The following is a 24,086-nucleotide window of genomic DNA, read 5'->3' on the forward strand; positions in this document are numbered from 1 at the left end:
TCTTTAAGCAATTCAACTGAATCCGAGAGCTTTATGTTTTGTTCCATGGGAAAGTTCACAGGTTTAGCACCCAAAAATCCACCATCTTTTAAAATTTACCAAGTATATTTTCGTTGCGAGATGGAAATACCTTTCTTCGACCGTGAAACTTCAATGCCTAGAAAATACTTCAAATCACCCAAATCTTTAATCCAAAAATGACTATGCAGAAATTGCTTGAGAGCTAATATGGCATTGACATCATTACCCGTAATAAGAATGTCATCGACATATATCAACAAAGCTGTAAAAGATTTTCCTTTCCGACATGTGAATAACGAGTAATCTGCTTTGGATTGAACAAATCCAGTAGCTTGGATGGTTGTAGAGAACTTGGCAAACCATTGTTGGGAAGCTTGCTTTATGCCATATAACAACTTGTGAAGGCAATACACTAGATTCTCCCCCTATCTCCAAAGAGCACGAGGTGGAGACATATAAATTTCTTCATGGAGATTGCCATGAAGAAAAGCATTGTTGACATCAAGTTGGTGAAGAGACCAATTCTGGGCAGCTACTAAAGCCAATAAACAACGAACACTAATCATTTTAGCAGTGGGAGAGAAATTGTCATGGTAATCTATACCTTCCAGCTGTGTGTAACCTTTTGCAACTAAACGAGCTTTGAAACGCTCAATAGTACCATCCGAGTGCTGTTTGATTTTATACACCCAACGACAACCAATAGGCTTCTTACCAGGAGGAAGAGAAGTGAGGGACCTAGTGTCGTTGGCTTCTAAAGTGGCCAATTCAGATTACATTGCTTCTTGCCAATAGGAATGAGAAGTTGCTTTGGTATAAGATGTAGGCTCAATATCTTGACTGACAGCAACAATAAAAGAGCAATGTTGTGGTGAGCAACGATGATAAGAGACAAAATTGCAAAGAGGATATCGTGTACCTTTTTGTGGACCTGATGACAAAGGCGGCAAATGATTGGGAGATGTTACTTGGTTGCAGACATAATCACGTAAAGCCGTGAGAGAGTGATGAGGTCTTTGAGAACGGCGTAAAATGGGTTCGGGAGGAGGACTAGCAGGTGATGGCTGAGGAGAGACTGGATTCAGCGGTGAGGGTTGCTGGACGGGGGAAACTAGTTCCGGTGGTGAGGGTTGTTCGATTGGTGGGGGAGGACCAAATACAGGAAGACGAATCACAGGGGCTGAGTTTGAGGAAGTAAATGGAATGGACTCATAAGGACAAATAGTTTCATGAAAAACAACATCACGGCTAGTGAACATTTGGTGGGTGGCAAGGTCATTGAGCTTGTAAGCTTTCTCACCAACTGGATAGCCAAGAAAAATACATCGTTTGGCTCGAGGAGCGAATTTATGACGTGCACATCAGTAGCATAGGCAAGACACCCAAAAACTCGAATATGGGAATAAGAAGGAAGCTTACCATAAAGTCGTTCAAAAGGAGTTTGGCGAGAAAGGAGTGGTGTGGGCAAATGATTAATTATATGAACAGCAATAGAAAGACATTTTGCCCAAAAATGTAAAGGAAGGTGGGCTTGAAAACGAAAAGCTCTAGCAGATTCAAGAATATGGCGGTGCTTGCGCTCTACAACCCCATTTTGTTGAGGAGTATAGGCGCAAGAATGTTGGTAAGTGGTCCCTTTTTGTTTAAAAAATTCCTACATAGAAAAGAATTCTCCACCATTATCAACCCGAATGTTGGCTATAGAAACATGAAATTGTGTTTGGACAAATGAGAAAAAATTGACAAGTAAATGTTGTGTTTCACTTTTGTGATGCATAAAAAATACCCATGTGAATCTAAAATAATCATCCACAATAGTCAAAAAATATTTCGCACCACAAAGAGGCAATTTTATAGGGGCCCTAAATGTCATAATGAATTAATTCAAAAGGTCTAACAGATGAAATTGAACTAACAGAAAATGGAAGTCGACTTTGTTTTGCAAGTGCACAAACATCACAAGCATTATTAGACTGGAAAGGGAAATTTAACAAATATTTTGCTAGAAAATCTACTCTAGAGGAAGACAAATGCCCCAATCGGCGATGCCACAAAGCGGTGGAGGAGGTGACCTGAGAACTGGGTGAACGGTAAAAAGTGGCTGCTGCGGATGGAGTTTGAGGTTTTGGCTTCTCTGATGCTAACGCAACCAAGTAATAAAGTCTGTCTCGTTGTTCACCCAAATTAATCGTTGTCCTCGTCATCAAGTCCTGCAAAATACACCAATGAGGGAAAAAGGTTATTGAACAGTTGAGATCTCTAGTAACTTGACTCATAGACATTAAATCCACCTTAAGAGATGGCACACCAAGCACATTTTTTAGAGTAACGGAGAAATTCAAAGGTAAATTCCCAATAGATGTAATCGGAGCCTGTTCTCCACTTGGCATAGCAACTGGTGTCAAAAAAGTGTTCTGACTGCTGTTGACAAGCAAAGTTGGAGATGAAGTAATGTGGTCTGTTGCACCACTGTCGATAATTAATTGATGGAGGCGTAACAATGTTTGTAACAAACCTGAGGAAGCAACATTAGCTTTAAGATTGGCGGATTATGTTGTCCCTTTACCTTGCATGATAGATAAGATTTGCTGGATTTGCAAATCAGAGAGCCCATTTGTCACCGACAGCACTTCCTGCATTATTGGACTTTTTTTGACATTGTTGACTGAAGATTGATGGCTATTGTTGTGCTTGAAATGAGTGTTTCCTTGATTGGAGCTGTTTGATGCATGTTTAGGATGTTCTGGTGGGTACCCATTCAGCTTCCAGCATGTTTCTCGCACATGATGGCCATGGTCACAATAAGAGCAATGCAAAGGTTTTCAATTAGATGGGTTGGAACGAGAAGAAGAACCTTGTCCATGTCGAACAACCAGAGCCACTGGTTCAGCCCTTCGAACAACCATGGCTGAGTTCTCCGTCATCTCACGTGCAACCCCCAAGCTTCGTTGCTTCTCCTCTTATACAATGGAAGAGTAAGCCTTGGCAATATCAGGTAGTGGATTCATCAACAAAATTTGCCCTTAGATTGCAATGTAGGACTCATTGAGTCCCATGAGAAATTGCATCAATCTGCGTCTCTTATGGCCTACGCCACAATAGCAAATGGGGTCATTATAGAATCCTAGTTCATCCCATAATTTTTTCAGCCTTTGTAATAAGCCGCAATAGTCATTTGATCTTGAGCAAGACAAGCAATGTCCCTCTCAATCTAAAAATACAAGGGGCATTGCTTTGAGAAAAACGATCCCGAAGGTCTTCCCATACCTCCTGGGCGGTGGTTGAAAAAATGACACTGTCTGCAAGATCCTGTGTGAGTGAATTGACAATCCAAGAGAGGATCATATCATTGCATTTTTTTCCATGAAGCATAGTCGTCTAGTTTGGCTGTGGCAGACGGCAATGTGGCGGTGCTGTCTATGAAACCTAACTTGGATTTGGCGTTCAAAGAAATTGTCATGGCTCTACACCATGTCAAATAATTATCCCCATTGAGGGGCTTGGAAACAAGCACCATTCCTGGATGATCGGAATTGTGAAGAAAATATGGATTGGCAGCATCAAGCTTGCCTCCATTTGAAGGTTGCTATTCCGTCATGATAGTGAGAGATAGCGATAAACAGAAGGCAAAAAGATAGAGGGCAGAGAGCTAGGGTATCGTTCCCTGCTCTGATACCATGTAAAGAAGGAAAATAATATTTGCCTTTGAATGAATTTTTTTTTTCGAATTAGGAGACGTAGCTTTATACAAGAGATTTCCTACAATCACGCTAATCTATTATAGCTAGTTTAAGTATAAAAGGCAACTAAACAAATATACAACTAATACAATATATTTGTCAATGAATGCCCAGATATCATTGACCTTCCCTTCTCAACACTCCAAGGGCCAAGCATCTACTTGCAATTCCTACTTATCGCCTACACATATAAAGAACATTATAGGGAGAGTTTAATTTCTTCAATTGTCCCACAAAATTCTTGATTTTTCTTGGTTTTGTGTGGGAGAGTTATGAGTTGTGTATTTGTAGATTCAGCGAACGACTATGCCACATTTTTTTTAAAAAAAAAATCAAAGAAGTGAATGTTCCAAACATTATCATTTATCTAGGTAAACTCATAAAAAAACATACTTTGTTTATCAAATTTTATATATATATATATATATATATATATATATATATATATATATCCGGCATTTTTTGTAGTGGCGAAAAAATAATAACGTTGCAAGAAACGATTTTTACCAACGTTTTTCCTAATTGCGATTATTGTAAGAACATTAGCAGCTAAGAGAATACATTTTGTGTTTGTGATGAATATTAAATAAAGTTAGGAAAGTGAATAGTTAAAATAAAGAGTGAAAATAAAGAGTGAGTGAGAGGTGTTTGAAAAACAAGTAGTTAATTTTCTTTCCCTAAAAAAACGTATATTTTAGTTAAAATTTACTGAGCCAAAATGTGAATAGTCTAACTTGTCCATGTGTTCAGCCTAACACGTTACGATTGTCTTACAAGTAAGACCTTTCAACTTAGAAAAATCCAACATATGCTTCAACAGTTTATTCATCTTCTTCCATTCTCTTTTGAGAGTCCTTCTATCAGGATAAGGTGTAAAACTCTTTTTTTTTACAATATTTAATAGAAATTTGACACAACTAGCACTTTTTCTTATCGTTTGCTTCTCTCAGTTAGTGAGAGAAGCTCCTCCTCCTTTGTTCTAGGTAAAACCCTACTTCCTTGTGAGGTCTTTTACCACAGTTAGTGTGGTTGATAGGGGAGGAGAGAAGGTTTCCCAACTCCTTTCTCCTTCTCTTTCCTCTCAGATTCTAGTTTTCCTCATGAATTTTTCCTTTTTTGTTGCCCCTCCTACACAATGTTTTTTCACCATCTTTTGCCGACCACCGCTCCGTTGCCCTGGGTCGCTCGCCTGCTTCTCTGTTTGGTTCCCCGCCGCTCGCCATCCTTCACTCTACAACCCGGATCTGCCTTGGTTCATAGATGTGTTTTCTTTAAAACCCAATCTACTTTCCTCAAGTTGACCCGGGTTTTAATGCGCTAGTCAACCGTCATCATTGGCCTCTCGGCTCCTCACCGCCATTTTGCTATCTTTTGTTAGCCGTGCACGCACCATCGCGTGTTCCCCATGCCTCGGTCAATGGGCTCCTCCACCTTCTTCACCGCTGTCACTACTGTTTGTTGGGTTTTATGTTGTATTTTTGCTCGTTGTTTTTGCTTTTCCCTTTGTTTCCATGTATTTTTTGTTGCTTTGTTTGGGTTTTGTGGGTTTTAGTCTCTCTCTATTCTTAGGGTTTATTTTTGTAGTGGAGACTAGTGCTTCCAAAAACGGTACTCCGTTCTCTTAGGTTCCAGATTCAGATGTTATAAGTGCCTTTCCTGTATCGACTTCCTTTGGGTGGATGATGCTGTTCCGTGCTTGGGGTGTACGTAGATGGGTTTAGATCTCTTGAGGTTCTTATACTTGTAATTAGGATTTGTGAACTTCTTGAGGTTTGTCACTCTTTGTGTGCTTCTTTTGCTTTTATAACCGTTTTATGTGGTTCCTTGGAAAGGACTGGACCATTTATTTGGCCTATTTTCTACTTTGGTTCTTACTTGCAATGTTATTTTTCGTTTTTTGGTTTATTGTAGGGGAACCCACCCATTTTCATTGCCCAATTTGATTAGAAAAAAAAAAATGAAAAAAAAAATGAAAGGGAAATTCAACACATTAAGGAAAAACATGAAATACAATAGAGAGGAAAACACTGTATCTTTAATTCAAATTAATCTCATGAACTTTTCCATTAATTCTAACCCAATGCCCACTACTCACCACCGAAACCTCACCCACCTCCGACCTATGCCCACCACTCACCACCGAAACCTCACCCATCTCCGAGCCCTCAACACCAAAGTCTCTAAAACCAGCAAAGACGGTGGATCCCGCTTTATCAATGGGTATTTTATTTATGAGGTATTTTATTTGTCAAGAGAAGTGCAATTATTTGGTATATTTAACTTGTTGGCTGAGTGACTCAGAGAATACGAAATATATGGCACTCACTTTTTGTCTTTAACATATATTTTGTTTTACAAAACGGTTGCTCACTGAAAACTTTAATAAATGATATATATAATCCTGCTCTACTACTTTCATCTACATATATATTTTCACCTTCATTTATATGAGCTTCAAACTTTCTCCCCACCGGTATCAGTAGTATGCCTATCGATCGGCCTATAGATGCTCCGTCGGCACCGGCAGGCTGGATAAGCATTTCACCCAAAATTGATCGGTCACCATATTTGAACAAAGACTATGACCAAGAAAAGTAAAAAAGAAAAACACTAGATGTACCTTCCTACTTACAATTCGTGCACAATTTGATTTTTGTTGACACATAGATCGATCCCACATAGATTCGGTTCAACACAATTGTCTTATTCCTACGAATGATGAGAATGATTTTTTTTTTTTTTTTTTTTTGCTATTTTACTTGGACGTGACCTTAGTAGTATTTGTCCGTTTGAAACTACACATGTAGGAGGAGCTTAAACGATAAGAACCGTAGGCGTTCTCTCAATACTACTTACTTGTTCAAATATATGCCTGAACAGCATAACCAAATTTTAATGTCTATTCTCTTGTCCAAAAAAAAAAAAAGAACAAGAAAAATTATAGGGGGGTCAAGAAACGGGCCATTGGATTCCCTTGCCCGAGTGAACTCTTCGCTCGGGAGATAGAATTTCTCTATTCAAGCATGAAAACCTCCTTAATAGACTCGTACCTGAATAAAAAAGAACATGAATAATAAGCAGAATTATGGGGAATCCCAGTCCGTTTTGACATTGAGTGTCACAAAGCTCTAATCTATTAGACTATGCACAGCCCGCTTAACAAATTTCTTCTCATTTTAACTAAAAAATGACTTTGTTTCGCGTCTCACTTTTCATTTTAGTCATTATTTCTCAATGATTTCTTTAAACTGGGTAAGAACCAAAAAAAAAGATGGAGAATGACAGAATAAATATATATTTTTTTTAAATTGTTTTAACATTTATATTTGAGAGTGCGATTTCAATAACAGCGATTTTAAAAATTACGTTTTTGAAATTGTCACTTTTTAAAATCGCACAAGTATTTGGTAAAACATGTTCAAATCGCACAAAATTTTTTCACGATTTTAAAATTTGCGTTTTAAAAATTGCAATCTCAAACACTGCAAAATTGCAATTTAATTTAAAAATGCAAATTATTTATTTAAAAATGTAGTCCTAAACGGGCTCTAAGGTGTATATGCTCTTAGCCGCCTTTTTGGGTGCTTTTGCCGATCCATTTACCACCCTTCCAAGACACTGAAATTAGCAAAAGTTGGTTTGTTCTTTTCCATTGCCTGCAAATTCCATGCCATGGATAATTCATAAATACTCTCTATTCTTGCACTTGCACTTCAATATTAGACGTACACCCACTGATGAGCTCAGCCATGGCTTGGACATGGACCATAGCCGCAGTACTGGTGATGCTTGCTTATCTCCTGCGAGAATGGGCATGGAAAAGCGGCAGCAAGAAGAACAAATTACCTCCTGGTCCAAGAGGGTTCCCTTTCTTTGGGAACCTTCACATGTTAGGGGAATTACCTCATCGCGATCTGCATCAACTTGCCCAAAAACATGGCCCCCATCATGTACTTGCGCCTAGGCTTGGTGCCTGCCATTGTTGTCTCATCGCCTCAGGCTGCTGAGCAGTTCCTTAAAGCACATGACCTGGTGTTTGCTAGTAGACCGCCTCTTGAGGCCGCAAAGCACATCTCTTATGAGCAAAAGAACTTGTCCATGTCTCCATATGGCTCTTATTGGCGCAACATACGTAAGATGTGCACTCTTCAATTGCTTAGCAGTCGTAAAATCAATTCTTTCAAACACATGAGAAAAGAAGAGCTCGGCCTTTTTTGATGTGGTGGGGTTGGAGAGGATGGTGGAGGAATCGGACTTGGATAGCTTGGAGTACTTGGACATGGTTTTGAAGGAAACCTTCAGGCTACATCCAATAGCACCATTGTTGCTACCTCACGAGGCCACGGAGGACTGCACAATCAATGGTTTCCACATACCCCACAAGTCTAGAGTGATGATAAACGTATGGGCAATTGGGCGGGACCCAAGTGTTTGGAGTGATGCAGAGAAGTTCTTCCCGGAAAGGTTTGTCGGAAGTAATATAGACGTCCGGGGACGGGACTTCCAACTTATCCCATTTGGCTCCGGTAGAAGAGGCTGCCCAGGGATGCAATTGGGTCTAACCGTGGTTCGGTTAGTAGTTGCACAACTAGTCCACTGCTTTGATTGGGAGCTTCCTGATAAGATGCAGCCAAATGAGTTAGACATGACAGAGGAGTTTGGTCTTACAACTCCAAGAGCCAACCATCTACTTGCAATTCCAACTTATCGCCTACGCAAATGAAAACTATAGTGTTATTTCTTGTTTTCTTGTCTAAATTTATCTGGTTTGGATTCACCTTTTATAGAGGCTCCAATACAACCGATTTCATGGCTCCAACTTTTACGTGTTACTACCCCCTATGATGGCCTAAATTTCATTGGTTTGGGAATGGATTCCATGCTATGTGGGTACATAAAATAGGACTGGGCTCATGGATCGGTTTTTTAAATTGAGAAGTATTAAAAAGTCAAACAAATAAATTCAGAAAAAATTTCAAACTGACATAACAAGGATTTTTGAATTAAAAAAATGCAATTTTCTCTCCATTGTCTGTTACTCAAGGTCTGCCACGTCAGTTTGTAAATTTTTCTATCCATACCTCTAGCTCGCTTAGGCTATAATCTTCATGACTCTTTCCTCGTTTACTTTGTCCAAATCGTGATTGCTATTCTAGAGCTAGTTGTCATTTTTATTGATATAGTAGCTTCTCATCAACGATTAAATTATATGATGGGTCGCGACATAACTCATTGTACTTGGAGGGGCCGAAATAACCAACCCAAGGCCCATGGAGGCTTGAGGAATAATTAGAGCAGGGCCGTGTCAGGCCCTATTCACCAACATAAAAATAAGATAGAGAAGAATTTCCCAGGTTGAACCATACGGTCCAACTAAGGGAATTAAAGGACCCCGTAGGGATCAGAGTAACTGGCCCAAGGCCCATGGAGGCTCTAGGAATAATTAGAGCATGCCTTAGAGCCTATTTGGGATTACGTTTTAGAATTAGAACTTTTATTTAAAAAAAAAAAAACACTTTTGGACAAAAGCTTTATTTTTAAGCTTTTGCGAAAAATGCGTTTAAGCCATTTTTAGGCTCTTTAGACCCTTAAAAGCGCTTTTAATTTTTTTACCAATCGAGTATTTTGTTTTTTATTTTTGTTTTTGTTTTTTTCTTAATTTAAAAAAAAAAAAAAAAAAAAAACGAACTTTATGCGTGTTAAAAACACATTTAGGCTTCTCAAACAAGCCCTTAGCATAAAGGGCAGGCCGGCCACCTGCTTGTTCCAGTTCTCTCCGTGGAGGTGGCATTCTTCCCCCCTCCTGTAACATTGCTCACACAAAAGGACGAGCGACGCAATAATGGCCCGAGCTTCTAGTAGAAGTCGTACCCTCAACATCTTAGAGAAAGAGAGAGGGCTGCCTCGTTAGTGGCCACAACTCCAGAAGAATCTCTTGCAGAGTATAAAAAAAGAGGCAAAAGCACAATGAAAGGTACGTGATATAATTTACAGACTTTTATCCCTTTCTTCTCCCACGTAAATCACTAACTATGACCTAGAAAAGTAAAACTACATTCCTACCAACAATTCGTGCACAATTTGAATTTTGTTAAGACATAGATTTATCCCTGATAATATTTGGACAGGGATTCGGTGATCATGGTAGTACGTGCCTAGTGGAAACTACTCAGAATGGGCCTAAAGGGTAAAAATTGTAGGTACTCCCTCAAGATTACTTGTTCAAATATCGTTCGAACAAGTCAACTAAATTTTAATATCTATTCTCCTATCCAAAGAAGAGGGAACAAGAAAAATTATAGGTGGTCAAGAAAGGGAACCTTGTGCCCAAGCAAGGCCCTTGCCCGGGCCCTTGCTCAGGAGGTAGAATTTCCCTATTCAAGCATGAAAAACTCCTTTAACACATTCCTGCCTAAATGACAAAGAACATGATAAGCGGAATTATGGGGAGTCCTGGTCCTTTTTGCCATTGAGTGTCACAAAGCTATAATCAATTAAAGTATTCATGTTCAACTTAACAATTTTGCTCTCCATTTTAACTGAAAAAAAAAAAAAGAAAAAAAAAGATCCACATGCTGTTTAAAATGTGCTAAAGTGGTCCATTAAACTACCAAAGTGTGTCAAAAATGTCACATTTTTTATTATATTCCTATAATACCCTTATTCTTTTAAAAATTATAATAAATACTAAACTAAGCTATTTTTTAGACCAAAAAAAAAAAAAACCCAAGGTGAGGATAAATAAAAAAAAAATAAAAAAAATAAAAAAGTTTTTTTTGGAATAAATAAAAAATTAATCACTTTAGTTGGCTTAAATTACAAATCGCTTGTACGGTATAAAAAATAGGGATAAACACAAAATCAAACCCTGTGGTTTGCCTAAATTACAAATCGCTCCATACTGTATGAAAGTAAAATCAGAAGTTCATAGGATATGTAAAAAAATAATAATAATAATTTAGTCCTTAGAGTCAAATTACACTAAAACATTTGACAAATTGTGTTCAGATGTCACGTCAATGCAAATAAAATGGTGACACATGTTATTTTTAATAAAAAAAATATAAATATATTAAAATAAAAATTAATTTCATTTTTTAAGAAAGAAATTAATTTTTTATTTTAGTTTTTTTAACAATAAGAGTATTATAGAAATATTATAAAAAGACTGCATTTCTTACGCGCTGTGATAATTTAAACATTATGGGACTTTTTTAAAACCGACGGTGAGTTGAAGGGACTTTTTTACATTTTTCTCATAATTTTTTTAAATCGTTTTTCACTTTTTTGTATTCACCGAGACTGAGTGAGCTGGATAACATCTTTAGCCAATGTGGGTAAATTTTAACCAAGATTTACGTTCATATATACTATCTAAAAATATCAAGCTAGAGAGGTGGATATATATGCTGTTTGCCGCCTTTTTCGACATTTCCCATTAATCCATTTATCACCCTTAATTCCAAGACATCGGATTTAACAAAAGATGTTTTGTTCTTTTCCTTTGCCTGCAAATTCCATGCCATGGATAATTCATAAATACTCTCTGTTCTTGCACTTGCACTTCAATATTAGACGTGCACCCACTGATGAGCTCAGCCACGGCTTGGACATGGACCATAGTCGTAGTACTGGTAACGGTTGCTTATCTGCTGCGACAATGGGCATGGAAAACCAGTCACAAGAAGAAGAAATTACCTCCTGGTCCAAGAGGGTTCCCTCTCTTTGGAAACCTTCATATGTTGGGGGAATTACCTCATCGCGATCTTCATCAACTAGCCCAAAAACATGGCCCCATCATGTACTTGCGCCTAGGCTTGGTGCCTGCCATGGTTGTCTCATCACCTCAGGCTGCTGAGCAGTTCCTTAAAGCACATGATCTGGTGTTTGCTAGTAGACCGGCTCTTGAGGCCGCAAAGCACATCTCTTATGACCAGAGGAACTTGTCCTTTGCTCCATATGGCTCTTATTGGCGCAACATACGTAAGATGTGCACCCTTGAATTGCTTAGCAATCATAAAATCAGTTCTTTCAAATCCATGAGAAAGAAGAGCTTTGCCTTTTGGTAAAGTTTGTTCAAGAGGCTGCCGGTGATTGTGTTGCTGTTGATCTAAGTGCCAAGGTTTCGTCTATCAGCGTGGATATGAGTTGCCGTATGGTGTTTGGGAAGAAGTACGCGGACAAGGATCTTGATGAGAGGGGATTCAAGGCTGTAATCCAAGAAGGCGTACACCTGGGAGGAACTTTTAACCTTGGAGATTATATTGCTTACATTGCGCCCCTTGATCTTCAGGGGCTGACACGGCGGATGAAGGCTGTTAGTAAGGTTTTCGATGACTTTTTTGAGAAGATCATCGATGAGCATGTCCATTCCAAGGACCAAAATAAGACCAAGGACATTGTTGATGTCATGTTGAGCTTCATGGGATCTCAAGAATCTGAGTACCGTATTGAACGCTCCAATATCAAAGCCATCATTCTGGTAATTATTCATACACCTTGCATGCTTCATTGCAGGACATGCTTGCTGGATCAATGGACACTTCAGCAACGGCAATCGAGTGGGCACTCTCAGAACTAATGAAGCATCCTCGGGTAATGAAGAAAGTTCAAAAGGAGTTGGAAGATGTGGTGGGGTTGGAGCGGATGGTAGAAGAATCAGACTTGGATAGCTTGGAGTACTTGGACATGGTCTTGAAGGAAACCTTCAGGCTACATCCAATAGCGCCATTGTTGCTACCTCATGAGGCCCTGGAGGACAGCACTGTTAATGGTTTCTACATACCCCGAAAATCCAGAGTGATTATAAACGTATGGGCAATTGGGCGAGACCCAAGTGTTTGGAGTGATGCAGAGAAGTTCTTCCCGGAAAGGTTTGTCGGAAGTAATATAGACGTCCGGGGACGGGGCTTCCAACTTATCCCATTTGGGTCCGGCAGAAGAGGGTGCCCGGGGATGCAATTGGGTCTCACTGTGGTTCGGCTAGTGGTGGCACAGCTTGTCCATTGCTTTGATTGAGAGCTTCCTAATAACATGCTGCCAAATGAGTTGGACATGACTGAGGAGTTTGGTCTTACAACTCCAAGAGCAAAGCATCTACTTGCAATTCCTATTTATCGCCTAAGCAAATGAATGAAACTAGTCTTCTTTCTTTCTTTCTTGTTTTCATGTCTAAGCTTATGTAAATTTGTCAAACTCCTTCATGAATAAAAACAAATATATAGTTCCCCTGTTTGCGAGGCGATAGTTTGTATTACTTGTTATTAGGAAGTGGTAGTCTTGGGTTTATACAAAATTGCTACAACAGTTTTCTAAGGCCCAATACGAGTTCAATCTGCACTTGCAAAATAGAAAGGACTTAAGCATAAGAGCCTACCGGTGAAAGGACGAAAGCATAAGAGCTTATTGGTGAAAGATGCTTAAATTAATGTTTTGTTTGTAAAGAAAAATTGAAAGCACTAAGTATCAGTTTTGAGATTAGGGTCAAAAATCCGTTTCTTCTGGTTCAAATTTATCTTTTATAGAGGTTTCAATACAACTGTTTTCATGACTCCAACTTTACGTGTTAGTACCCCCTATGATGGCCTAAATTTCATTGGTTTGGGAATGGATTCTATGCTATGTGGGTACGTAAAATAGGACCGGGCTCATGGATCGGTTTTTCGGCCTCTACAAATAAATCTAATGGGCCACGTGGATTTTGTTGGCATAATTCTCAACAACTAATTCCAAATTCCTTTAATGAACGTGTCTGGTGGGATAAAAGGGGACCATGATCCCCTGGAATTATGAGAGAATTCGAGATTCTGAAATTCATGGTCAGGATCTCTCGAAAGAGATCCAACGCTTACCGTCATTCCACGTGTCCCACTAAATAAATAACAATAAAATATGATTTAACTTTTTTTTAAAAATAAATAAAAAACAAAATAATAAAAAAAAATATATATTTTTTATTATTATTATTTGGCCCTTGGGGGTGGCCACCCCCAAGGGCCACCATTTGGCCATGGGGGTATCAGAGCTTTCTCTTTGAATTTTCCGCATCTTCTTCATTCTTTTCTTCCTATCTTCATAATATCTTCCTTCATTCCTTCAATGACAATTCCTGAAAAAGCCACAGAAACTTTCACTACTGTTGCTACCTCCACAGAAATGGATTCTTCTAATCCTTTCTTTCTCAATCATGGCAACAGTCCATGCGCCATGATTGTTTCTCAATAGCTCAACGGTGATAACTATAATTCATGGAAGAGGGCGATGATGATGGTTCTATCAGCCAAAAACAAGCTTGATTTTGTTAATAGCACTTTGTCTAAGCCTTCCAATCTTACTAATTCCACTGGTTTGGCATGGACCAGGTGCAATAATGTTAGAAGAGGTGACTTGCATTTCCTCTTCAACCTTACCGTGGGCCCCAAACAATTATCGTCACTTTTACACCCATATCTTTTGACTTAAGCTTCTCTCTCTCACACGTCCATTTTGTCCCTTCTTTATTAAGCTTCTTCTAGAAGCTTTGACAAAATGGCTTTGTTGTTAAATGTTGAAGCCATTCGGTCATGAAGGGATGCAGCAATTTTTAGTTGAAAGAGAAGAAGAAGAAAAAGCTGAAGCTTCCCGAGAGAGAGAGAGAGACTTGTGTTGTGCTGTAGAGAGAGAAGAAGATACACTATTTTTCTTCATTTTGATCTCACATTTGGAATGTTGAAAAGCTTAGAGAATTTTAGAGAATATTTTCTCTTTTGTATCTAATTCTCTTTTGAGTGAGATTGGGGTGTATTGGGGCTTTTGGGTTTTAGTGGTTTTGTTTGTACTACTCTTTGTACTCCACTTTTTGTTAGTGAATTTCTCCTGGATCGTCTCCGCCAGTGGATGTAGACTTGTTAAGCCGAACCACTTAAATCTTGGTGTCTTGTGTGGTTGTGTTATTTTTCTATTCTGCATTTTTCTACTTCTTTGGTGATATTGGAATTTGCATTTGTCACAACAAACTGGTATCAGAGCTCAGATATTTATTTTGTGGGATGGCTACTGCAAAATTTAAAGTGGAGAAGTTTGATGGTCAGAATAGTTTCAGCCTTTGGCGCATCAAGATGCGAGCTTTGTTACGACAACAAGGCTTGGCGAAGATTTTGGATGGCGAGGTGCCATCAACATCATCAACGGAGGAAACGAAGGAACTTGAAGAAAAAGCCCACAGTGCAATTTTGTTGTCTCTTTCAGATGGAGTTTTAAGAGAAGTTGCCAATGAAGAAACAGCCGCTGGACTTTGGAAGAAGCTGGAGAGCTTGTACATGACGAAATCCCTCACTAACCAATTGTATTTGAAACAACGGTTAAATACCCTCAAGATGAAAGAAGGTATGCCTCTTTGTGATCATCTTGATGACTTTAATAGAATTATTTTGGATCTGAAAAATATTGATATTAAAGTAGATGATGAGGATCAAGCCCTGATTTTGTTGTGTTCACTACCGAATGCCTTTGATAATTTTGTTAATTCAATGTTGTACGGTAGAGATACTATCTCCTTAGCTGATGTTAAATCTGCTTTGAATTCTATGGAGTTGAGGACAAGATTGAATAGTAAAGGTAGTGATAATCAGGCAGAGGGTTTATTTGTTAAGGGTCGTTCAGAAAATTCTTTTAATTTTAGAGGTCGATCCAGTGAGAGGGATTCGAGTAAAGGTAAATCAAGAGGCCGATCACAGTCCAGGTCAAAGAAGAAAGTGAAGTGTTACTACTGTAAAAAGTACGGGCATTATAAATCCGAGTATCCGAAGTTGAAAAATAAAGAGGAAGGTGACAAGCAAAGTTCCTCTTCTGTGGCTGGTGTTGTCGAAGGAAATTCTAAGGGCTTAGACCTTGTCCTTGTAGTTACCGTTTCTAATGATTGTTCTAACGACAAGTGGGTCCTTGATACTGGTTGTACATTTCATATGTCCCCTAAAAGGGATTGGTTTACTACCTATGATTCAGTCAATGATGGTTCAGTCTTGATGGGAAATAATGTCGCATGCAAGATTGTTGGTATTGGTACAATCAGAATTATGATGCATGATGGGATTGTGAGGACTTTGACGAATGTTCGACGTATACCAGATTTGAAGAAAAATCTTATTTCATTGGGTACTTTTGACTCCCTTGGATACAAGTATTCTGGTGAAGGTGGAGTTATCAGGGTTAGCAAAGACTCATTGGTTATAATGAAAGGTAACAAGGTTGATGGCCTCTTCTTTCTTCAGGGTAGTACGGTAACAGGTTCAGCTGCTGTGTCTTCTTCAGATGATCCAGATTCAGACACGACTCGGTTATGGCATATGCGGTTGGGTCATATGAGTGAGAGGGGTATGACAATCTTGAGCAAACGGGGTTTGCTTTGTGACCAGAAAACAAGATCTCTTGACTTTTGTGAGCATTGTGTGTTCGGGAAACAGTGCAGAGTCAAGTTCAGTACAGGTATCCACAAAACAAGTGGTACATTGAATTATATCCAATTCAGATCTATGGAGTCCCTCTCAGGTTCCATCAAAGGGTGGTGCTCGATACTTTGTTACATTTATTGATGATTATTCGAGAAAAGTCTTGGTGTATTTTTTGAAGAAGAAAAGTGATGTGTTTGTCACTTTCAAGCAATGGAAGACATTAATTGAGAATCAGACTGGGAAGAAAATCAAGCGACTCAGAACAGACAACGGAATGGAATTTTGTGGTGGTGAATGTAATAAATTCTACAAGAATGAAGGCATCGCTAGACATCGCACAGTTAGTCATACTCCACAACAAAATGGGGTCGCTGAGTGGATGAACAGGACTCTCTTGGAGAGAGCGCATTGCTTACTTTCAAATGCCGGCTTTGTCTAGAGATTTTTGGGCTGAGGTAGTCAATACGGCTTGCTATTTGGTCAACTGTTCTCCATTAACAGCCATTGATTGTAAAACTCCTTATGAGGTATGGTCTGGTACTCCTACTGATTATTCATTTTTAAAAACTTTTGGTTGTCCTACTTATCATCATGTGAATGATGGCAAGCTTGAGCCTAGGTCAAAGAAATGTATATTTCTAGGCTATGCAGATGGGGTGAAGGGATATAGATTGTGGTGTTTTGATCCTAAATCACCTAAGTTTATAGTCAGTAGAGATGTTGTATTTGATGAATCTGCCATGCTTCACCCGAGAAAGGAGTCTATTGTTTCTGCAAGAAAGGAGCAGGGTTCTAGCAAGGAGGTGGAACTTTAAGTGAAGGCTTCATAGAGGGTGCGAGATAACACTCAAGATCAGCCTGTTACAGATGTTCATGATTCTAGTTCTGATGATGATGATCCACAAGAAAAGCAAGAGACCAGTATTGCGGCTGGTAGACAAAGCAGGCAGATTAGGCCACCTCAGAGATATGGCTATGCAGATTTGGTAACATATGCACTTACTGTGGCAAAGGACACTACAGTCCAGGAGCCTTCCACTCACTCAGAAGCTGTCACAAGTAGTAAGTCTGGTCAAAGGGTTATTGCCATGAATGAGGAGATTGAGTCTCTTCATAAGAACCAAACATGGGAATTGGTGAAATTGCCTAAAGGCACTAAAAGTGTTGGTTGGAAATGGATCTTCAAGAAAAAGGAAGGGATCCCAGGTTTTGAAGATGCAAGGTTCAAGGCACGTTTGGTAACAAAGGGCTATAATTAAAGAAAAGGTATAGACTTCAATGAAGTTTTCTCTCCTGTTGTGAAACATAGTTCTATTCGTGTTTTGCTTGCCATGGTTGCTCTAAATGATTTGGAACTTGAGCAACTTGATGTGAAAACTGCATTTCTGGATGGTGAGCTTGAGGAAACCATTTACATGCATCAGCCAGAAGGGTTTATTGTTGGAGGTAAAGAAGATCATGTTTGTCAGTTGAGGAGGTCGTTGTATGGTTTAAAACAATCTCCAAGACAGTGGTACAAGCGCTTTGATAGCTTTATGATCGGACATGGTTACACAAGAAGTAGCTATGACAGCTGTGTGTATTACAGGCAATTGTCAGATGGTTCTTTTGTTTATTTGTTACTCTATGTGGATGACATGCTTATTGCTGCTAAAAGTATGTTGGAGATTAAAAGATTGAAATCTATGTTGAGTGATGAGTTTGAAATGAAGGACTTGGGTGCTGTGAAGAAAATCCTTGGTATGGAGATTCACAGGGATAGAAAAGCGGGAAAGTTGTACTTGTCACAGAAAAAGTACATTGAGAAAGTACTTGAACGCTTTGGTATGCATAATTCTAAACCAGTGAGTACTCCACTTGCAGCTCATTTCAGACTTTCAGCAGCGTTAGCGCCACAGAGTGAGCAGGAGCAGCAGTTCATGTCGCGTGTTCCTTACTCTAGTGCAGTTGGAAGCATCATGTATGCGATGGTGTGCACTCGTCCAGATATTTCACAGGCAGTCAGTGTTGTTAGTCGCTACATGGCGAATTTGGGCAAGGCTCACTGGCAGGCAGTGAAATGGATACTCCGTTATTTACGAGGTACTACAGATGTTGGCTTTGTCTATGATAGAGGCAGTGATATCAGTTCCAGTGTCATTGATTATGTTGATTCAGATTATGCTAGTGATTTGGATAAGAGAAGATCTCTGACAGGTTTTGTTTTCACTCTCTCGGGGTGTGCCATTAGTTGGAAAGAGACTTTACAGTCGACGGTTGCTTTGTCCAATACGGAGGCAGAGTATATGGCAGCAGCAAAGGCAGTGAAAGAAGCAATTTGGCTCAGAGGTTTGGTTAGTGATCTGGGTTTGCAGCAGGATGAGACTATTGTATTTTGTGATAGCCAAAGCGCAATACATTTGACCAAAAATCAAATGTATCATGAGAAGACCAAACACATTGATGTTAGATATCATTTTCTTCGGGAGGTCATGACAGAAGATGATATCACAGTGAAGAAAATTGTTAGGACGGAAAATCCAGCAGACATGTTGACGAAGCCACTTCCGATCCTCAAGTTCAAGCATTGCTTGGGCTTGATTGGTGTTTGTCGTTTGTAATTACCCTTAGGGGTGTTAGAGGAGACGTCTTGAGGAGATTTGTGTTGAAGACTTGATGAAATTCAAGTCAAGGTGGAGATTTGTTAGAAGAGGTGACTTGCATTTCCTTTTCAACCTTACTGTGGGCCCCAAACAATTATGGTCACTTTTACACCCATATCTTTTGACTTAAGCTTCTCTCTCTCACACGTCCATTTTGTCCCTTCTTTATTAAGCTTCTTCTAGAAGCTTTGACAAAATGGCTTTGTTGTTAAATGTTGAAGCCATTAGGTCATGAAGGGATGCAGCAATTTTTAGTTGAAAGAGAGGAAGAAGAAAAAGCTGAAGCTTGCCAAGAGAGAGAGACTTGTGTTGTGCTGTAGAGAGAGAAAAAGATACACTATTTTTCTTCATTTTGATCTCACATTTGGAATGCTGAAAAGCTTAGAGAATTTTAGAGAATATTTTCTCTTTTGTATCTAATTCTCTTTTGAGTGAATATGGAGTGTATTGGGGCATTTGGGTTTGACTGGTTTTGTTTGTACTACTCTTTGTACTCCACTTTTTGTTAGTGAATTTCTCCTGGATTGTCTCCGCCAGTGGATATAGGCTTGTTAAGCCGAACCACTTAAATTTTGGTGTCTTGTGTGGTTGTGTTATTTATCTATTCTGCACTTTTCTACTTCTTTGGTGATCTTGGAATTTGCATTTGTCACAACAAATAACATGGTTCTCTCGTGGCTACTAAATTCTGTCTCTAAGGAGATTGCCACTAGCATCATTTACATTGATGATGCATCTGACATGTGGAACGATCTTCAGGATCGTTTTTCTCAGTACAATGGGTCACATATTTTTCAGCTTCAGAAGGCTCTTTCCTTTTTGTCACAGGAAAATAGCTCCGTGAGTTCTGATTTTACTGCTATGAAAGGTTTATGGGATGAGCTAGGAAATCATCAACCAACTCCTACATGCACGTGTGGAGCCTGGAAGACTATCATGTCTTATCATCATCAGATGCATGTTTATCAATTCCTGATATGATTGAATGAGAGCTATTCACATGTTCAAGGTCAGATTCTACAAATAGATCCACTTCCTTCTATTAACAAGGTTTTCTCACTTGTTGTTCAAGTGGAGAGGCAACACTTGATTTCTTCTTCAAGTTTCCCTTTCAATCAGAATACTACTACCTTACTTACAAAGGCTGCCCCTCCAAATCGTTTCGCTGCTAATAGACCTTATCAGAATTGTAAGGATAGGCCTATATGCTCTCATTGTGGCATTCATGGACACACTATGGAGAGGTGTTATAGGATCCATGGTTTTCTACCTGGTTACAAGTTTAACAAAGGAAGGAATGCTCCACATCTTGCCAATCAAGTCTCTGACTACACTCCTCCTCAGTTGCCAATTACCTATGAACAATGTCAATAGCTCATGGACATGTTCAAGCCTCTAACTCCATAACCTGAATCCTCTGCCAATCAAGTTTCACTCACCAATCAGGTTTCAACAGATCCCATTCAAGGTGAAACTTCTTCCAATCTGACAGGTGCAGGCAATTTCTCAATCACCTCTCAACTTTCTTTCCTAGATACAAAACTTTCAGTTTTTGCATCTTCTACTTTTTTAACTCAACAGAATGCATTAACAAATTATGTCAAAGCTCTTTGGATCATTGATATTAGAGCTACAGATCACATGATCTGTTCTATTTAATTTTTTACAACAATCACTTCTATTATTTCAAAAACAATAAGGTTACCTAATGGACAACATGCATCGGTAACTCATATTGGCACAATTAAGATTTCAGAATCTTTTATATTAACTGATGTGCTTTGTATTCCCTCTTTTTCATTCAATTTGATATCTGATAGTAAGTTGATTAAAAGCTTACAATGTTGTTTCATTTTCTTATCAAAATTTTGCTTCATTCAGCACCTTACAAGTTAGAGAATGATTGGTGTGGGTGAAGAGGCTGGAGTTCTGTATCATTTGCTGCAAAATCCAGTTTCTGTTTTGCCTTTGAATTCTGTAAATTTCAATTCCAGTTCTTCCAAGTTTAATAATGCAATAACTAGTTTGGCATCTACTAGTTTCTTTGTTGAATCTATAAATGCTAGTTTGTGGCATTTCAGATTAGGTCATCTTTCTGATCTACCTTTAAAGATGCTTTCCCCTGTAATTCCTCAGATTATTCATGAATCAAATAAACATTGTAGCATTTGTCCTTTGGCTAAGCAACACAGATTATCTTTTCCTCATAGTACATCTGTTTCTAAACAACCTTTTGATTTAATTCATTGTGACATTTGGGGTCCCTTTTCTGTGAAATCTATTAGTGGATCTTCATATTTTTTAACTATTGTTGATGATCATACAAGATTTACTTGGATCCATCTATTGCAAAATAAGTCTCAAACTAGAAACCATATTTAGACTTTCTTTAATATGGTTGAAACTCAATTCAATTTTAAAATCAAATCTTTAAGATCAGATAATGGTGTTGAGTTCAACATGAGTGATTTTTATGCATCAAAAGGTGTTCTTCATCAACTTAGTTGAGTAGAAACACCACAACAAAACTCAATTGTTGAACGAAAACACCAACATACTCTAAATGTAGCAAGATCTCTTAGATTTCAATCACACTTGTCTTTAAAATTTTAGGGAGATTGTGTTCTTACTACAGTACATCTAATCAATAGGATTCCTACTTCTGTTCTGCATAATAAATCTCCTTATGAAGTCTTATTCAAATCAATTCCTTCTTATTCCCATTTGAGAGTGTTTGGTTGTCTTTGTTATGCAAACACTCTTCTTAGAAACAGACACAAATTTGATCTCAGAGCTAGACCTTGTATATTTCTTGGATATCCATATGGCATTAAATGTTACAAGCTTTATGATTTAACTCTTAAATCTGTGTTTGTATCAAGAGATGTTATTTTCCATGGAATCATCTTTCCTTATGCAATCAAATATCCTGCTTCAAAATTGCCTTTTACTGATTCAGTTATTCCTTTACCCATTCATGATAATAGTTTACCTGAATCAGTAGCCAGTTTATCAAATCCTATGATTTCAATTTCATCCCCAAATTATTTGGAGTCTAGTACTTCTATTTCAGAATTATTTTCCTAGTACACTGAATTCTAATTCAGATCAAATGCCTGATGTTATACCATCTACTTCTGATTCTGCAAGTTCACATTTAGAAATTCCACATCAGCAACTTAGAAAGTCTTCTAAGGTAAAACAAAAACCAAGATATTTGCATGACTATCACTGTCATATTACTGCCTCCACATCAGAACCCACAGCAGCTTCTCCAGCTTCAGGTATTCTTTATGATTTATCTTCAGTTCTTTCATATAACAAGCTTTCTTCTAATCAGAAACTTTTTAGTCTCTCTGTTTCTGCTATTGTTGAACCAAAGTCATATAATCAAGCTGTCAAGTTTGAGGAATGGCGTGAGGCTATGGATAATGAGATCAAGGCTCTTGAACTCAATAATACTTGGACAGTGGTTGATCTCCCTGCTTCAAAGCAATCTATTGGATGCAAGTGGGTTTACAAGGTGAAATTAAAGTCTGATGGGACTTTGGAGAGGTGTAAAGCAAGATTCGTGGCAAAGGGTTACAACCAATGTGAGGGATTAGATTATTATGAAACCTTTTCTCCTGTGGCTAAACTCACAACAGTGAGAACTCTTTTGGCAGTTGCAGCTGTAAAGAAATGGCATTTTCACCAATTGGATGTGAATAATGCCTTCGTGGGAACCTTGATGAAGAGATTTACATGTCATTACCTCTTGGTTTTTCTAAAAAGGGAGAGTCCAGTAAGCGCAACAAATCACTTTATGGTCTAAAGCAAGCTTCCCGGCAGTGGTTTGCAAAGTTTTCTTCTGCTTTGATTGAATTTGGATTTGTTCAATCTAAAGCTGATTATACCTTGTTCACTACAAATTTGAAGGGTTCATTTATTGCATTACTGGTATATGTAGATGATATAGTAATTGCAAGTGATAATCCAGTTGAGGTTTCAAAGTTTATTAAAATGCTTAATGATAGGTTTAAGCTCAAAGATCTTGGACAGTTGAAATATTTTCTTGGTTTGGAAATAGCTCGAAGTGAGCTTGGTATCTCTGTTTGTCAGACAAAGTATGCTTTGGAGATTCTTGAAGATACTAGTATGCTGGCCTTAAAACCTGCAAAATTCCCAATGGAACCTAATGTGAAGTTCTCTAAGGATTCTGGTCCTATCTTAGATGATCCTACTTCCTACAGACGGCTTGCTGGTAGATTACTCTATCTCACCATCACAAGACTTGATATTTCATTTGTTGTTCACGTTCTTCGTTAGTTTATGGACAAGCCTAGAGTTCCTCATTTCGAAGCAGCTAATAAAGTACTAAGATACATCAAAGCATCTCCAACTCAAGGGTTGTTCTTTCCAGTTAATTCTAGTTTACAAATGAAGGCATTTTGTGACTCGGACTGGGTTAGTTGCTCCAATACAAGAAGGTCTATGACAGGGTATCGTATTTTTCTTGATAATTCCTTAATTTATTGGAAATCAAAGAAACAGATGATAGTTTCCAAGTCATCTGCAGAGGCTGAGTACAAGGTCATGGCATCTACTTGTTGTGAGGTTGTGCGGCTTAGAACTCTTCTCCAAGACTTACAAGTTTCTCCTCAAACTGCCCTGCTCTACTTTGATAGTAAAGCTGCTCTCCATATAGCAGCTAACCCTGCCTTTCATGAGCGTACAAAACATATTGACATTGATTGTCATGTTGTATGAGAAAAGCTTCGCCGAAGCCACCCCAGCCCCATAGCCAAACGGTGGCCCTTTGGGGTGGTTCGGCCACCCCCAAGGGCCAAATAATAATAATAAAAAAAATTATATATTTTTTTATTATTTTGTTTTTTATTTTTTTAAAAGCTAAATAATATTTTATTATTATTTATTTAGTGGGACACGTGGCATCACGGTAGGCGTTGGATCTCTTTCAAAAGATCCTGACCGTGAATTCCAGAATCTCGAATTCCCCTCTAATTCTAGTGGATCCTAGTCCGATAAAAGGAACTTCATGTTTGATGGGCTTTGAGATTCGTGCCTACCCTTGGGTTTTTTTTGGCTGTTACCACTCTTAAATGCAAGTATTCGTTGGCAGCCTTGAAATTTCGAAGTGACGATTGCGCATCCCCTCAAAGACCCTTTTCAAAAGTGTATTGCCTTTGTCCATCTTTTCTTTTTGCCTCTGAATCTCTGTCTTCTACTCAGAACTAGATTCTCTCTAATTCATT

General features: G+C 38.6%; 1 protein-coding gene and 2 pseudogenes across 1 annotated transcript; all 3 read left to right on the top strand.

The window, feature by feature from the left end:
• The first annotated feature begins 7,348 nt into the window (after window positions 1-7,348).
• LOC132166379 (cytochrome P450 71AU50-like) lies at window positions 7,349-8,503 on the top strand (annotated as a pseudogene).
• A 2,832-nt stretch (window positions 8,504-11,335) lies between these two features.
• Window positions 11,336-12,930, top strand: LOC132166268 (cytochrome P450 71AU50-like; annotated as a pseudogene).
• Window positions 12,931-23,142: 10,212 nt separating this feature from the next.
• Window positions 23,143-23,580, top strand: LOC132165961 (uncharacterized mitochondrial protein AtMg00810-like). Its single transcript, XM_059576678.1, has one exon. The coding sequence runs from the start codon at window positions 23,143-23,145 to the stop codon at window positions 23,578-23,580; it is 438 nt and encodes a 145-aa protein (XP_059432661.1).
• The last annotated feature ends 506 nt before the right edge of the window (window positions 23,581-24,086 follow it).

This window comes from Corylus avellana, chromosome ca11, assembly GCF_901000735.1.
Source record: "Corylus avellana chromosome ca11, CavTom2PMs-1.0".
NCBI lineage: Eukaryota > Viridiplantae > Streptophyta > Magnoliopsida > Fagales > Betulaceae > Corylus > Corylus avellana.

Coding starts and splice junctions, on each gene's coding strand:
- LOC132165961 (XM_059576678.1), top strand. CDS start 23,143: ATGGACAAGCCTAGAGTTCCTCATTTCGAAGCAGCTAATAAAGTACTA.